The sequence below is a fragment of the Pseudonaja textilis genome, chromosome 1 (genome assembly GCF_049901715.1).
Source record: "Pseudonaja textilis isolate UNSWEBS1 chromosome 1, rPseTex1.2, whole genome shotgun sequence".
NCBI classification, from domain to species: domain Eukaryota; kingdom Metazoa; phylum Chordata; class Lepidosauria; order Squamata; family Elapidae; genus Pseudonaja; species Pseudonaja textilis.
In genome coordinates, this window is record NC_141990.1 from 220,648,966 (window position 1) to 220,666,881 (window position 17,916).

Sequence of the window (17,916 nt, forward strand, 5' to 3'; positions counted from 1 at the left end):
TCTGCCAATATAAGGCACTTTTCCCCATCAAGAGTCTGGTATTCCTTGAAAGACAACTGGGAATGAAAATGAGGCATACAAAAAGAACAAACTGGAGAAACTTCTTCACATCAGTGACAGGAAATGAAGATTTCTAAGGAAATTCCTCACATTCCAGATACTCTGCAGGCAGTGAAGAGATTGGACAAAAGAGAGAAGCCTTACAGTGGGCAAATTCAGTAGCTCCTCCAATCCTTTCCTGGGCTGGCGCAAAGATCAGCTCCCAGCCTTTCTCTGTGTGGTAAATGACTCTGTGCATAGGGATGCATGTGTGTTTATGCAAATAGTCCAATGGAATCTCTGCTGTACTCAGACTTCAATTTAGAGCAGAGTACAAACTGACAATATTTACCTAAACTTACAAGGGTTAATGATGGCTGTGGAATATCCCAGTATTCGGTTTAGACTGTCATAACAAGAACTTGTGCCATTTTTTTCTTCTTCTCATGATCGGTAATATGATTCTATGCATACTTGCAGAAATAAAGCTTGATCGTTCCTAAGTCCCAAAGTTATGCAGGTAAGAACCAGAGCTGGAATACACATTGCCAAAGCAAGGACCGGGTTCCAAAATTCGTCTCCCGATCTTTGTTTAACATCTTTGAAGAATATTCTACACAGAAGACCTCCAGAAATGCTTATGCCATCACACCACCTGGAGACGCCATCGAGGGCCACACAACATGTTAAGAATAAGCCATATAAGCATCTGAGGGCAACTTGCAGTGGCCTGATTTGTACTTCCGTGAGCAACGATCCCAGTCATTGTCTTTTTTATGGGTCAGTATGTCATGTAAACCAGGAAACCAAGTTCATTTCCTGACCTGGCCACAAGCAATCTAAGATTTAATTAATTAATGCCCCTTTTGTATTTCCAGGTGGGGCTTGTGCTTCTGAGAATGGATAGGTAATCCTGGACTTCTGATCACAACTGAGACCAGAATCTTCATTGCCAGGAAAGTCAGTTGTTAAGTGATACCCCATTTAACAATTTTTTTGTCATGGTCAAGGCCAATCACTGCAATTAAGTAATCATGTGATTGTTTTTTTTAAATAAAATTTTATTTCAGTTTTCCACATATTAAAAACATCTTTTTTTAATGAACAGCATTATTCCAGGTTATCACATTTCCATACAAACATGAATTTAATTTCATACTCATCTTTCATATTTAATTTCATATCTTACCATTACTTTACATATTTTCTGTTATTTTTGTCAGATACTTTCCTCCAGCTTATTTTATATAGTTTTTCAATTCATTACTTAACCTATTTTCTTAAACTTTAAATAATTCTCATATCTTTGTATTCATTGTACTTTATGCTTTTATCTACCAAGTTTCCAATTTCATCACATATTCTTATTTCATCATTCCAAAAATTCCATCTCAATTCAAACATTTCAAAAAAGTTTTCCCCACAATTACCAATTACCATCCCTACAGTTTATATATCATCTAATTAATCCCCCTTTAAATCCCAACAATTATTTAACTAAAAAATTAATAACAATAATCTTCTAATAATTACGTTGCATATATACCTTTTAAGTCAAATTCCACAAGTTTCCCCTTTAATTACATAAAGAAATAATTATGATTTCAAAAAGAAAAATTAATTCATCATAAAGACTGATAATTATTCTCTTTAATCATATGATTGTTAAGGGAATTCAGCTTACCCATTGACTTTGCTCATTGGAAGCTATCTGGGAACAGAAGTGGTATTCAGCAAGTTCTGACCAGTTTTGGAGAACCGGTAGCAGAAATTTTGAATAGTTCAGAGAACCGGCAAATACCACCTCTGACTGGAGATTTTACAGTATCTTTCCCCTGCAACACACATCAAGCCACGCCCATGGAACCGATAGTAAAATATTTTGAATCCCACTGCTGTCTGGGAAGGTTGCTAATGGTGGTCACATGACCCTGGGAGATTGAATAAATACATACCGGGCTGCCAAGTGCCCAAATTTTGATCATATGACTATGGGACAACTGACTGTAAATCACTTTTTTCAGTGCCGCTGTAATTTTGAACGTTGTTAATGAATGATTGTTCAGTTGAGAACTACTTGTACAGTGAAGATTGATTTTCAGGGTTTTTTTTCCCCCCATGTCTGCAAAGTCAACAGTTGGTTAATAGTCAGAACTCTCACTTTGTCCCCTCTCCTTACCATGTTTTTGTGGCTTTCTAGCTACTCTGAGAAATGGCTTTGTTGGTTCTCTTGTTATATAAAAAATACTCTGGAAGAGGAATCCATAGGATGTGATCAGGGGTGGGATGCGGCAAGGTTAACTATCAGTTCGGGATTTACGAGCTTCCCTACACGCTGGGAGCCCTGCGCCTGTAAATCATCAGCAGCAGCTGCCTGCAGAGAAGCAGCCTTTGAAACAGCCCTCTTTTCCTGCTTTTTAAACTGCAGCTGTGCCTTGTTTGGCAGCTGAAGTTGAAAAATCAGGAAATAAAGAACAGGTAAGAGCCTGGGTGGGCAGGTGGGCAAAAACATCAGCAGACATAGAACCGGTTCCATGTCTGCTGCTCTTCAGAGCTACCAGTTCTACAGAGGTGGACAGAACCGGTAGAAACTGACCCCTGGATGTGATCAAAAAAGCCAGGGTGGTGGAAATTAAAGCAACATGTTTTTAATGTGCATCGTAAAAAATACGTCACATTTTGACTACACCAATGCAGCCATCTTGAGTAGGATGAAGCTTCCTCCTTTCTGGCCAATCACATCATTGCAAAAATGCTGCAGGTCAGGGGTGTCCAACCTTGGCGACTTTTAAGACTTGTGGACTTCAACTTCCAGAATTCCAGAGGTAGCCATGCTGGCTGGGTAATTCTGGGAGTTGAAGTCTACAAGTCTTAAAATTGCAAGGATGGACACCTCTGTTCTAGATGGTTTGGGGAAGGCAAAGCTTCCTGGGTGAATCAGGGATATCTCTTGTGGACCCAGCCAGCCTCCGAGGAGGGCATCACTCAAGACGCAAGTTAGCTGCTGACTGAACTGGGAAAGGGCCCTATTACACAGAGAATTGCAACTCTTCTTGTTGCTTAAAAAGCATACCTCTGTATCTTTTATTTGTAAACTTTACGTGTAAACAATTTCAGTTTATACCTCAAAAGTCCACCTGTGTTTATCCCTAGATACGTGAGCCAACAAATTCAGTGAGCGAGTTGCAGCTCACCCACTATCCTTTAGCGGCTCAGTATTTGTTACTGAAATGTGTGCTCTGGTATCTAATCTAACACAGAAATGCTGTCCCAACTGCTGCCATCTGTTTTTAAAAGAGGGGAGGTTGGAATTTCAAACCTGTTTCTCTTTTGGGTCCTGCCCCTGCCCTGTTTTGAATAATCTCTCCCCCTCCATTGCCCCAGCCCCAGTATAAGTCTCCTGCCTTGAGCGGTGGGGGGGGGGGTGTGAGCTAGAAAATCTCTTCAGTCACTTCCAGCCTTAAGATTCTATCTAGTTACAATCCCTCCTGAGAAAACATCCCCCACCTTCCTAAGATGGTTCTACACTTGCCCCAACTATGTGACACAGTCTGGCAAGCTCTTTTTTTATTTTATTTTTCCCCTATTCTGTCCCCAGGATATCGCTGTCAGACATTGGCATTAAGTAACACTATCTTCCTTGTTCCGATGCCTTTCAAGGCCAGCCTCCAGGTGTGTAAAATCTATTCAGCTTTGTCACCTTTTGGCTTGGAGGAGAGCCAGGAGACTGGCAGTGGTTGGAAAAAGATGTAATAAGAGGCCGACTTGGCAATGGCACAAGCCATGTTACGTAGGTCAGTGGCTTTCTGGTGGGTCAAAGACAGACAGGTATTCAAACCTCGGAAAGGCCCTTAGATGGACACATTTCTTAACTGCCAAACCAATGCACGGTGCTAAAAAGCCAGGTGAATACCTGCAGACCAATTTGTTTTATTCCCTTAAGCCCTCTTGCCATTTCTGTCACCCAACAAGGTCAACCACGAGCACTGACAACTCTTCCTTAGTAAATCATGAATTTTCTGGAAGGTTGGTGAATTAAGGGAAGTTTGCTATTCTGGAACAATGACCCATCAGGGACTAGCCAACACTTGGAAATTCCCTCTGAAAAGGATACTAAGCCTTCTCACCAGAATCCCAAACTGGTAATATTTGCAGGAATGTCTGACAAATTCTCTGCTTGTTTCAGGGAACCCATCTTGACAAAGGAAGCAAAGACTCCCACAAGGAAGCTTCCACGTCTCCCCATCAGATCTGTGGCGGTGGGGTGGGTGAGTGGGTGAACAAACTCCACGGCTCCACATTTCCTTCCTGGCTGCTATTTTTTCAGTTTTTCCCGGAACGCCATCACTCTGCTAAACAAATAATTACCTCAACACTGTCCAACTAAGTCTGCATTACTATAACTATTAATCCTTCCATCCTTCCTTTCATCCATCTCCTCCCACTTATGACTGTACGACTGTAACTTTGTATATTGACTGTTTCCTAGAATGATTTGAATGCTGATTGTACCCTATGGCTATCATTAAGTGTTGTACTTTATGATTCTTGACTCTTGACGAATGTATCTTTTCTTTTATGTACACTGAGAGTATTTACCCCAAGACAAAATTCCTTGGGTGTCCAATCACACTTGGCCAATAAAGAATTCTATTTCTACAGGAGCAGGCCAGGGTCGCTCCGAAAAAACGACCCCATCCCTGGAGACAAGCGGCGGATCGATCGATTCTAAATCCTGCCCCCACCCCACAAATCAGGCTAGGCGGAAAGGCCCAGCGGATCCAGCCACAACTTCCCACGAGCGCCGCCGGCCCGCAGAAGGGGCTTTTTTTTTTTGGTGTGGGGGGGCGTTCGGGGGGGCAAGGAAAGGCAAATCGTCCAGAGTTTGGAAAGTCCGCTGGGGTGGGGGTGGGGGCGCAGATCTAAGATAAAAACCAAACCCCGCCGCCTTTCCCTCCCCCCCCCCGGCCCCCATTTCGCGCCCAGAGCGATCCCACATGTGTGGCGGCCTGGATGGGTGTGTGTGTGTGGGGGGGGGGGAACCCTGCCTGTTGGAGAGCGGCGGCAAAACGTCGGTTCGTTCCAGAGAACGCCGCTGGTGGCTGTCCCGGGCGGCCGCGGGAGCCATTGCCCTTTTAAGGGGTAGCTTGAAACCGCGCCTGGGCTCCATGTTTGTATCAGAACCCGTGAAGAGGGAACTCCATGTTGTAACAAAGTTTCCTTCGCCGCCGTCTTTTTTTTTTCTCCCCCTCCCCCCTTTTGTTTTGTTTTGCTTTTCCCTTTCCCCCATCTCCCCCCGCCCCTCCCCCACCCTCTCACTTCCCCTCTTCCGTTTTCTTTCCTTTTATTTATTAGTTTCTTCCTTCCTTCCTTCCCCCACCCCCCCTTCTTCTTTCGTTCCGTTCGGTTCCGCTGCTGCCGCCTCGGTTGTTGTTGTTGTTGTTTTTTAAAAGAAAACAACCGGTGGAAGGAGGGGGGGGGGGAGGCGGAGGAAATAATAATAATAATATACAGATATATATCTGTGCGAAGTCCCGGAAAAATTCCTCGAAGCGACGGCGGCGGCAGAGGAGGAGGAGGAGGAGGAGAGACAATCGGAGGCGGGAGGAGAGCGCTCTGCGCGTCTGGTCTAATGGACAGCGGACCCATCATCACCCAGGTTAGCAAGGAAGAGGTGAACAGTCCTCTGCAGGAGAAAGGTAAGCATTTTTAACATCTTTCCCCCCCCCCTCCTCTTCCTCCTCCTCCTCCTCCCACGCGGGGCATCGGCGCGGGTGCTTTGGGGATCGCGTCTGCCTGCCCTCCTTCGGGTGAAATGCCTGGTGGGAGGGGGGGGGTCTCTCTCTCTCTACAGGTCGCCCAAAGCGGAGCTGCAGAAGCCCGGCGGCCTTCTCGGGTTTGACAGATCGCCTTCGCCCGCCTCCCCCCCCCCCGCCCCCCGCCCCGGAGGAGAGAAGCGCTGGGTCGCCCTGCGCGCTTTCGGTGCCAACGGCTCGGACCGGGGGAGGGGCGCTTGCTGACTTTTCCCCCCCAAAGGGCCTCCGGAGTCACTCCGATCTGAGATTCCGGTGGGAAAACCGAAGTGGGGGGGAGGGGTTGAGGGGAAAGCGGCGGACGGAATGTCTTTAACACGCGTGTTTCTTCTGGGCTCGGAGATGCTCCCCTCCTCCCTCCCACAACGTCGGAGCCGCGTCCCGCGAATTCCAGCCCTTCCCTAACCCGGGCGCGGGGGGAGGGAAGGGGGGGGAGGGCAGAGCCATCTTCAACCCGGGGCCCGCGGGTGGTTACACGGTTGCATGCCCTGCGCCCGTGAGTGGGGCAAGGGCGGCGGGAGCTGCAGCCTCACGCATCCGGAGGAAGCAAAGTTGGAGGGGTGGGGGTAAGCCTGCTCGGGACCCATCCCGTCCTCTGGACAGCAGGGCGCCGAGACCATCAGCGCAATCGCTTGGCGCACGTGTGCGTGCATTTTCTCGAGGCATGGTTGCGAAGTCCGCGCACGCTTTCCAAACCTAACCGTGCTCGCTTCTGTCGGGAGCTGCCGCAAAAGGCCTCGTTTTGCCCTAGCCTAGCAGATCGCTTGATACCTCGTACCTGGGGAGAGGGGAAGGGCCTACAGTTGCCCTGGGTGCGTATTTAGGGTCTTTGGGCGCCTCTGTTGCCCCCACCCACCCACTCCAGCTCCTTTGCCTCGAATATTATGGCAGAAGTCCAGCAACAGGTTTTATTCAGAGCTCTCAGACAGCCTGGCTCTCCTCAACCTGGTGGGTTCCAGGGATCGGATTACCATTCCCATGTTCCTGGCAGAATGGGAGCTGTAGTCTGAGCCATCTGGAGTGGGCAAGAATGAGGTAGATTAGTCCAAAAAAACCGGCATCCTGTTGCATGCCCTCCCCACCCCCATATCCTGGATGCCCCTCCCCATCCAACCGTCTGTCTGTCAGTCACTGTTTTTCCAGAGGGGGAGAGAACTGGGGAGGGAGAGAACTGGGCCATTTGCAGTGGAGGTGCCTTTTCCAGATGTTTCCAGCTGTGCGTTTCCGCTGTTGCTGCTTTGGAGGGATGGAAAGTAAGGACGGGAGGGTGGAGATGGTTTTTTTTTTTTTTTTAATTGGGGATGGACAAAATCTCCTAGCAGAGACTGGGCGCTGCATACCAGCCAGTTTTGTGCCAGGTCTTAGTAAATCAACCAGAAGGCTCCTCTGTTTGGACAGAAGCCAGAGGCACTGAAAGGGGTGTTTTTATTGATGTCTCAGGATTGATCTCTTAACTTGCAGGAATCCAGAGTCTCCCTGAGTGGTAGGAAGGACAGCATTTTCTCAGTCTTTTGGCATATCGCCTCCTACCCACTTTTCCTTCCCATATGGCTCATTTGCAGCACCTAGCTAGGAGCCCCTCTGATGTTACGACAGAAACGTCCAATTGCTATTGTCCCTGTTTTGAATCGTGAACAGAGGTCTACCAGTGGCAATCTTAACAACAGCAACCATAAGTGGGGTGGGAGGAGAGAGAGAGTGTGTGTGACCCGTGTCTTTACGACTCTTCTAGACTTTCTACACCACTTCCTGGTGAACATTGAGGAAGGAGCTGGTTAGCAAGAAATCCGAGGCTGCCTTCATTAAAGTAATTCAGACCTCTTGCCCATCAGATGCTTTGACCGTGAGGCAAAAGGTGGTTCTTCACTGCTGGGCAGGCCGGACTTGTGAATGGAGGCATCCCTGGTCATTTGCAGCCATCTGGGGGAACGTAGCTGTTTGGCTCTTCCCTCTGATTTCCACCATTTGAGCCTGGATATGTCAAGCCAATAAAGAGGGAAGTGCAGAACCACTAAGGAGGATGGGGGAAAATGGAAAATGGATTTCCTTCTGACCGCAGTTCATCTGAGCCAGAGGATACCATGGTTGAGCCAGGAAGACCACACGGGTCTTGGAAGACGGTGCCAAGCTTCCTTAATATATGTCATAGGAAGGAATCTTTCACTGGACTATGATAAAACAATGCTTGGTAGAGAGGCAATTAAAGGTTAGAGTCTAGGAGAGAATATCAGGGCTGTTGTAAGCAGTGAGCAAAGACGTTTGCGCTAATTCTACTCTAGCAACTCAAGAAATCCCACCAGTCTACTTGAAAGTAGTTATACATCTGTTTCTTTGCTATTCATCTGAGTAAGCGAACCCAACCGGAGGCTTATTGGGCTGCCAAATATGGCCGACAGGCTGTCTGCCTTCAGGAGCCCCATGTGGAATTAGGCCACGTATGTAAGACTTCATAATGATTCGGCGTGGTTGAAGAGTTTGCACCTCTCAGTGGACCACCAAGAAGCTGCCTTATGCTGCAATGAGCTGCCACAGAAGGAATGTTGTCTATAATTAGACAATATGGACAAGGTTAACTTCAGACCAACAATCAAGTAAGCAATACCCCAATCAAGACACTGCCAAAGAGCCATCAGTAAACAGCCCAACCAAAGAATCTCTAAGACCCCCACCCACCCACACAGACAGGCAAGATACCAGAATATAAACTGAACGGCAAACAGCACTCATTACTCCCTAGCACTGATGTTGTTACCTAGTTTGGGTAATGAAACACCTGCAAGAAAAGAAGCAAGCTCAGAGAGCACCAAGGATGCTTCACTGTCTATAATTATTGTTAATGAACTTTCAGGGCTCCTGGTTTCAGTTTTCCATCCTGCCTGAAGTCCTCGGTGTTCATCCTTGAAAGCCTAGAGAATCCAAGGTCTTTCTCCCATGCCAGGGAAGAGCCTTGGAACTATCATAAAACAGTAAGCTAGAAAAGGCAGAAATACGGGCAGAAAATAACCTGCAGGGATGCAGAAACTTAAGTTTTAAACATTTGGCAATTTTTATTTATTTGTTTGTTTGTTTGTTCACTCACTGACTCACTTACTTTGCACACTACCCATCTTACCTAAGTGACTCTGGGCAGTTTACAGGAAGTCCTTGATTTAAAAACCATTCATTTAGTGACTGTTCAACGTTACAACGGCACTGGAAAAAGTGAATCGTGACCGATTTGCAGACTTAATTACAACCATTGCAGGCACGCACACACCCCGGGTCACGTGATAAAAATTAAGATGCTTGGCAACCGGCACGTATTTATGATGGTGGCAGGATCCTGGGGTCATGGGTTCATCTTTTGCAACTTTCTGACAAGCAAAGCCAATGTGGAAGCCAGATTCACTCAACGACCATGTTACTAGCTTTAACAACTGCAGTGATTCACTTAACAACGGCGGCAGGAAATGTTGTAAAATGGGGACAAAACTCACTTAACAATTGTCTTGCTTAGCCATGGAAAATTTGGGCTCCGTTGTGGTCGTAAGTCAAGGATAACCTGTGCAATACCACCATAAAAGTTAACAATAGAAAGGTTAACAAGGCAATGGAAAGTCACTACCAGTCAGAGTAGACAGTAGAGTAGGAGATATAGAGGCGTAGCCAGCCACACCAACAGGCTGAAGAACATCTTCTACCTGTGGGCTGTCAGACTTCTGAATGGAAAATAACTTCATTTCAACATAGTATGATAGACTTGCGGGGCTGGCACATTGTACACATGTTATACTCGTGACAATAAAGGCAATAATAATAACATTGCAGATTTGAAAGACAGCCTAATATAGAGAAATTTAAAATCCCAGCCCTTAGAGAAAAGAGCCTTCAAAACAGAACTTAGGGAAAAGGTTCAGGGACTTTCCGTGACAGGTGATTCCCAGGTAGGACTACTGAGACAGGATTCACACATAATATTAAGTGGGGTCCTTAGTGAGCTTGGTTATTTGACTTATAATATTAAATTTTAGTCACTTTCCCACCCCGCTCATAACGCTGAACCTTTATGGTTGTGGTTGCAGTTCATGCTAAGCCAAAAAAAAGTGAATCGCATAATGGCTTATTGCTGTACTGTGTCCATTAGGTGCACTGGGATGGCAGACCATGGGGAAATGTGGCAAGTGCCTTTGTTCATTCCTCTTCCCTTCAAATGCTTCCCTGAAATAGGCCTGCAGGTTCTATTTTTAATAAGGGAATGTTTCCAGACGTGAATCGAATATATCCAGGCTGCTTGGAGGAGGTAGGTGTTGAATAGGAGTTCATCTGGTTAAATATTGTTTCCTCTGAAAATTGTCCTAAGTGTACGAAGCCTAATCTATAAGGTTTACTTTATTCTTCACAATACTTTTATGGATTATAGTGAGAAAAGGCTCATGTTTAAAACTCCCATTTAGTTCCTATTTCATCTCTTTTGGCAGGATAACTATATCAGGGTGAAAAGAAATCGAATTCTAGCTCCCTTTCTCTATTTTGAATGGTACGTAATCATTCTTCTCAAGCCTGTTGTGATAATTCCTTCTATAAGTTGAACACATTCAATTCCCATGGCATTTCACTGTGGAGAGAATTTACAAGCTCTTATATAATAGAAATTGTAATAGTTCTTCAGAGTATCTATCCCAAAGTTTTGTTTTATAATTATAATTTACATATAATTATTTCTGTATTTATTTTTAATCCCATTGTTATTTTATTAATAACTCCAGGCCACAAACATACTGTACCTAATACTCCTTCAAACAGTGGTTAGAATACAGTACTGCAAACTACTTCTGCTGACTGCCGGCTACCAGCAGTTTGGCAGTTCAAATCTCACCAGCCTCAGGGTTGATTCAGCCTTCCATCCTTCTGACATTAGTAAAATGAGGATCTAGATTTATTAGGGACAATATGCTGACTCTGTAAACCGCTTAGAGACGGCTGTAAAGAACTGTGAAGTGGTATGTAAGTCTTAAGTGCTATTGCTATTCCTCTTCCTCTTTTCCTCACAACAACAGCCCTGTGAGGTAGGTTAGGTGGAGGGAGAGTGGCTGGCCCAAAGATTCTATAATATTTATTATATTTACAATTCATAATAATTACGCTAAGTTTTTAGTTTATAAATATCATTTATAATTTACAATAAAAATATTTTATTCTGCTATTTTAAGTCAGTTGCATAAAAAGGCTCAACCTGGGATGGAGCTGGGAATTGGGAAGTCTCTGATTCAAATGACATAACTTCATCAACTTCAGCTCCCGGAACCCCATTTGCAATAGGGAGGATCATAATAATAATGGTTCACCTCTAAAGTTAATTGCAAGGATAGCAAATGCAAGTGAAGCAATAATAGCAAATGCAAGGGAAGTCATTTGTACAGGTAAATGTGCCATGCTAGGATAACTGACAATCGTATTACTTTAATAAATTAAAATAAAGGCAGGATACTGTAAACAGTCTGTCTCCTTTATAAGTTAACATTCAACAGAGAAATGTGTTGCTTTTCTTAAAAATATGATTGAAGGCTAAAAATAAAATAAAAAATGATCCCACTTGATTACACAAACTGGTTTTGTTTATGCTATTTTGTAAGAAGTAGGAGATAAAAGTCCCAGACTTAACTAAAATCTCCATAGGAAAGTGCCTCTTCATAGACAATAAATGAGTTTAAGGGGCAGCACAGTTCAGTCAAAGCTTTAGACTTAGACTGACTTGCTTCAGTTGTAATTTGGCTTTGGTTTGAGTTACAGAAGTCACAGCTATTGTGACTCCCAAGCACACAGTTTGTGACCGTTCCCCCATCAAGACTTCCCCCCCCCAAAGGGCAACATTTTCATCAATTTCAGTGGTCTTTGGGGCACAGTTGAAGTGTGGCTGGAAATAGCAATAGCACTTAGACTTACATATACTGCTTCTTAATGCTTTGCAGCACTCTCTACGTAGTTTACAGAGTCAGCATATTGCCCCCAACAATTTTGGATCCTCGTTTTACCCACTTGGGAAGAAATGGAAGCCTGAGTGAACCTTGAGCCGGTCAGGATCAAACTCCAGGCTGTGGGCAGAGTTAGTCTGCAATGCTGCATTTTAACCACTGCACCATCATGGCATGCTGCAATGGGAGGCATGAAAGCCCCTTGAAAAAAATATTTGAATATGTTCAACTGGTTGTATTGGGACTGAAAACTCTATCGGTTGCTTGGCCCATATTTTTTTAGATTTGGGAGGAGGCTTTGCGTGGGAATGAAAGTTGATTGCTCCCTGAAGGTTAAACTAAATGGACATTTGTCCCTACCCTTTGCTGGCCTCCTCTGCCTTCTGAGAGGGTGGGGAGTTGGCCCACCCTTCAGTCATGGCTCACCTGGCTTAAGGTGGAGGGCAGACCCATCCATTGTATTATACATAAATCAGACCACTACAGTTTGTTCTCTGTGCATAAATAAACCCTGGCTGTGTGTTAAATGAAAATGCAGTCTTTATCTAAGAAAGGTAGGCCACTATTATATCTTGCATATATATGTGGGATAGGGTGAAACAAAGACTTTCAAATCCCATAAGCCTTACCTAACACCGTTTGCAGTAAGGGGTGATGGGAGCTGCAGCTCAAGTACATCTGGAAAACAGCATGTTACCCTTCCCCCTGGCATGAGGCCATGTAGTGACTTCACAGCTGAAGTAAGATTTCTTGGACTTTCTAGCCACTGCAGCCTCTCCTCCTTTAATTTATTGTTGATTTATTTGTTTTACGGTTATTTTTTTTTTTTACAGCCTGGCCCCTAATCCCAAAGCTCTTGGCAGGTTACAACACATTAAAAATATTAAAAACAACAGCAATAAAAATAAATCCGGCCCCCACCTTCCCCAAGATAGATGCCAATAATAACACTTAAGTAATCTTCAGGGCTTGGTGAAATAAAACTGTCTTCAATGATCTTCTAAAGGTGGCGAGAGAAAGAGTAAAAAATGTGAGCAAAATCATTGTAGCAGCAGTCCAGGGAGAAAGGGAGTTGTCGGGAGTCTCAGGTAGCATATATATTGAATGAATTCAGTTAAAAGGACAGCTCCTGTGTCAATCTTATTGCAGCTCCTTCTAGGTCTTGGCGGCTAAGGGGATCTGTCCAAAGCTTCTGTTGGAGGGTTGAAGCAGAAGCTGAACTGAAGAAGCTGCTTGGATGAGAAGGGAAATGTCTTCAAAGAAACACCAGAAGGTCCAGTTGCCTCTTGGGGAAAAAAGCACCTTTGGGACAACTGGATGACTGAGAATCTCCACAGACACCTCAGATTTAATCTCACCCCAGTGCAAATATAAAAAGCTAATACATCCTTTACCCCCATTCCCATATAGAATACGGGGAGTAAGTGAATACTAACTTGCCTTGGAGGGCTGCTCTAAATCTTACAGAAAACAACAATCAAAATAAAATATACTCTTTAAAGTATGATTAATATCAGTGAAATGTGGTGAGTTAGAGCCTGCCAGGAAGCTTAAAGTAAACCATTGATTGGGTTGAAACATGATCCTAACAGTTTATTTAACCATGGTTTGTGAAATGAATCAGTGGCCTTATTCATACAGAACGTCCCCATGATGTATATACCATGGTTCACTGAGCACCACAGCAGCATACACACATTTGTGGCAAGTCAAAACCAATCAAATCTTGCTATAGTTTTGTATAAAGTAGGAACATAGGCATGTTTAATCAGTGCCACTAACTGCCCAATCATATGTTTCCTTGGTGATAGAAGCAGGAGAACCATCAAGTGGCTTTCTTCTTGAGATTAGCTGTCATTTGTTGTGATGGGAGTGTGCTGTGTTTGTTGAGAAATAACTGTGTATCTTTTTTGGAGCACTGCACCAGTGACTATAAACTCCAGAAAGTCATGACTGAGGCCAGAATAGAAACAGGATTCAATTTTGTTGTGATTAAACATAATCCAAATTAAATGTAGTTGATATGATTACGTTCCAGTCCTATGCTTGATCATTTTCCCTCCTGTCACATTAACAGTTACAATTGGGTAAAAACATACGGAGGTCTCTGGTGGTTATAATAAAGGGAGGGGGTACCGGCTGGACATCTCTGCACTAAGAAAACAGCTGGAATCTTCTTTTTTTTTCACTCTACATCGATAATTGTAATAAACATGTAAGTGTGCTTAATCAGACTTCTTGTGCAACTCTCTTAGTTAGACGAATTCATGGAAGGCAGTTATGTTTCAATACTGATAAATAATGGCTTAATGTTAAGTCTGAATGTGGCCTTTATCTCAAAAAGACCTAATACAGTTAGTTCTATTAAAAGGATTTTCTAGGCTTAGGAGGGGTGACCACTGACTAACAGTTGCCGAGATAGAAGTTGTATGAACATCGTACTCCCACCTATGGTTTGCAAGTTGGCTAGTACGGGTAATCATGTAGTGTTTTAATTGGACCATAGGTCTAATTTGGGCAGTGAGATATTTTTGATAATTTCAATGCTAGCTTCAGGCAAGTGACCTGCCAATGATGGTTTATCTCCCCACCACTTAACCATTTTTGCAGTTCAAGGTTTCATTAAGCCCCTGGTGCGCGTGGATGGTGAACTGTGGTTGGTTGGCTTGATGGGTCAAAAGGTGGCCAGGCCTGTTGCGGTGTGAAGTTGTGATCCTTTCTGAGCTCCTTCCCACTAGTTTAGAATGTAGGCCTTGTGTTCTAACACAATCTCGGTGACCAATCCCATTTGCATGCCGTGTTCCATGAGTGTTTGTCTCATTTGTATATTCATAACAGTGACATCATTTGCCACTGCCATCCTATGTAGGAGAAATCAGTGGAGTCCGTGGCTTTGCTCGTTTGGACTTTAGCCTTCCTCGTTAAATCTGGAGTAAAACTGGAGGAAGAACTGCATGAGCCATTTTATTTATGAGTTGCTTTAAAGCATCTGTACTTTGCTCTTTGCCCAGAAAAGCTCTAGTTGTTGCTAACAGATCAATGAAACCAGAACAGGCTGTCCTCAAGTTTTAATCAGTATACAGACACAACACAGAATTGGGAAGGGAAGGGAAGGGAAGGAAAATATTTTAATATTGCTTTCCTCTCTTTTTTTTGCAATGACCTGCTGAAATACAGCAGGACCCTTGATATTGATACAACAGTTGGAACAGAAATTGTGCTGGCAGGGGAAATTACAGGGCTTTCTGCTGAGCAGAACTAAGAATGGAACAAGTTTCCTTTGCTGGGCCTGTTGTAAAGAGGCCTGATTACTAAATGTAGCCATGACTAAGTGTCATTGGCAAAAGTCACTGTATACTTGGAATGTTTTCTTCAAGCTGCTTGTGGCATTCTTCTTTGCAAGGGTGGGAAACTACCTTTTTCGATTAGTAACAATCTCAGACACCAGATATTAAATATTGTTCATTTACAACAAGAAATCTCTTAATTCTAATCTCTATTTAATAATGGCAGGATTCTGGGGACACCTTAACATTTGGTATCAAATTCTTTTGGACCATTCCTTGGCCATATTTGTTATGGCTAATTTTATAGCCCTGATCAACTCCTGGTTGAAGAATTCTGAGAATTGAAACCCACAAGTCTTAAAGTTTCCAAGTTTGGAGATCCCTGTAGTAGGGGCACAGATAGTGGGGGTGGGGGGGAGAAACCCAGAGATCTGGGAGTGTTGAGAATGGGTTGTGACACTTGAGATTTTGCCTCTGATTTTCCAGGGGAAAAGTCCAAACCAGTCAGATAATGTTAGTGCAACAATGTGCATTTAGTGAATCTTAGAACTGATAATATGAGCATTTGGATGTCCTTGGCTGCATCTAACAAAGACATTAGGGGAACGTACTATTCACAAAAGTCTGCCTTAATGGCAAATTCCTCAACCATAGCTGGTGGAAGAATTCTGAGAGTTGAAGTCCACAGGTCTTAAAGTTGCCAAGTTTGGAGAGACTCCTGCGCTAGTGTTCAGTGAGATTTTGTTTCTCATTTAGGCTGGGAAACCGGAATTGGGCTTTTGAGCATGATGGTTCTTGGCAAATGACAAATGTTTTAGTTGTATTTTGGCTCTGGTAACCCGTTCAGTATTCAGTGCTTTGCCTCAGCAATTCTGTGTTTTGTATTCATGTGAAGCACCCCAGATCTCAAGTTTCCTTTAAAAAAAAAAAAAAGACTGAATGGTTGATGAATTGGATCTGCTTTACTTTCTGTGCTGGTTTGGCCCACCTTGAATTTTCTTGTGTTTACCTGATGAGGTGTATGATTTTCTTCTTGTTACCCTTGTCAGTAAAAACAATATTTCCAGTAGAGAACTGAATCTGAAAGAGTGGGCCTGAATAAGGATATGTTCCTCTTTGAACATGTTTACAATGTGCAGCTGCCAATCAAAGTGTAGGGTGTTCCTGAAACAGTCTGCGGAAGGTCGGAGAGGTGGGTTTGCCACTGTAAAGAAGCAAATGGTTCTTGAAACTGAGGGCTTCTGGAAATTGAAAGCTTTTTGTGGTCTGAGAATGGCCTTGTTCTGTTCTCAGCTAAGATCTGTCCTTCATAGTTACTCATTAGGATCTGCCTTAGATTTCCTCTGGTCACAGTGACAGCAGCTCCTAATGGCTTGAGATTATGAAGGGGGGAATTTGTGGTCCCAGGCTCACTTTAAGCTACTTTGGATGACCCCTAGAGACTCCCCTGGCCTGATTGCTGGAAACTGTAAGTGTTTCCCCCCCATGTTGATGTGAGCCTGTAGTGTAAGCCCTTAAAGTATGCATATTAGGGTTAATATACATTAAATATACATTAAAGAAAAGAAAACTTATCCCTACCCACATGTGCAACGTGGAGCCACCCATCGCTAGATTTTAAAGGGGCTCGACTATCAAAATTTTGCCTGCCTCCAAAGGGAAAAAAAATAGAAAACAAGGTGGCTGACCTACAACCTATGGTAATGCCCTCCTCCAATTACCCTGCTGAAATTCAGCAGCAAAGTACAGAAATTAGATCATTTGATTGTTCCTATAAAAATATCAAAACAAAATACTCCAATAAGATGGGTAGGCCTATTTTGGTTTCAACTCCCCCCTCAAAAAGGTAGAAAGGGAGAGATTTGCTGCATCTTTCCAAGGTCACCACTTTGCCTTCAGAAGCTCAACATTGTGTATTTACTGTCTTGTTTCCTACCATTCGTGTTGAGCAATATCCTTGTGGTTCTCGCACAGCTGGCTGAACAAAATATGTGATCCAACAATTTGTAACTCTTTGTTTTCATCATGGTTGGATATTCAGATTCATACTCGGCTTACATAGCTGGTGTTCTTCTTCAAGAAGGTAGGCAGGAACTACTTCAGTCAGGGCGCTGTGCTTATATGTGCCTGTGAGAATGAACAAAAAGGAAAGGCACCTGCAGGCATGAAGTACAACTTTATGTTTATTTTGCGCTGAACACATTACCATCAAGTGAGATGGCGGCTTTGTATCAGTCCATGAATAAGAAGGAAGTCAAGTGCTAGGCATATTTTGGGGACTACAATTCCTGCCAGGCCCACAATGCACAGCTAGAAGCAAAGGATTATGGGAGTGTTAGTCAATACCCTCTCGAGAGCACCAAACTGCTTTCGAGAGGGTAGATAAATCCATGGAGAACAGATCTGTGAGAAACTATTCCTTGTTAGGATGGAATTTTCATGTTTCAGAATAGCATGCCACTCGTTGTGACTGATGGGTCAAATGTAAGAAGACCCTCCCTGTGAATCTCCACATTTTTTATTTAATTGCCAAAAGATCTACCTGTGAGTCTGACCTAGCAGGGTGACACTAAACGTTTACTTGATATGATCCTCTCTGACATTAATTTTGGCTGCAAGAAGGCTGGACTATGTCAAGCATAGCAGTAAGGCTGCAATCCTAGACACACTTGCCCGGAAAGATCACACCGGACATGCATGCATTTCTGATTGCAAAGCTGAAGAAAGAGAAGATCTTTCCCCTTCCCCATGAGACACTAAGCAATTCCAAGGGCCCGTTTATTTATTTATTTAGCATATGGCAAAAGTGTTAACAAATACACCACG

At 43.8% G+C, this 17,916-nt stretch overlaps 1 protein-coding gene and 1 long non-coding RNA gene across 2 annotated transcripts in view; both read left to right on the forward strand.

Moving 5' to 3' along the window:
• Window positions 1-5,303: 5,303 nt before the first annotated feature.
• Window positions 5,304-17,916, forward strand: part of CTDSP1 (CTD small phosphatase 1) — a 28,562-nt gene continuing 15,949 nt past the window's right edge. Inside the window, exon 1 of the mRNA XM_026708120.2 lies at window positions 5,304-5,738. Coding sequence (XP_026563905.1) covers window positions 5,672-5,738 — 67 coding nt within the window. The 5' untranslated portion in view covers window positions 5,304-5,671. The remainder of the gene's footprint in view (window positions 5,739-17,916) is intronic.
• LOC148128028 (uncharacterized) lies at window positions 5,748-16,630 on the forward strand. Its single transcript, XR_015740828.1, has 2 exons — window positions 5,748-10,131; window positions 12,953-16,630. It is a non-coding gene; the product is annotated as an uncharacterized LOC148128028 (long non-coding RNA).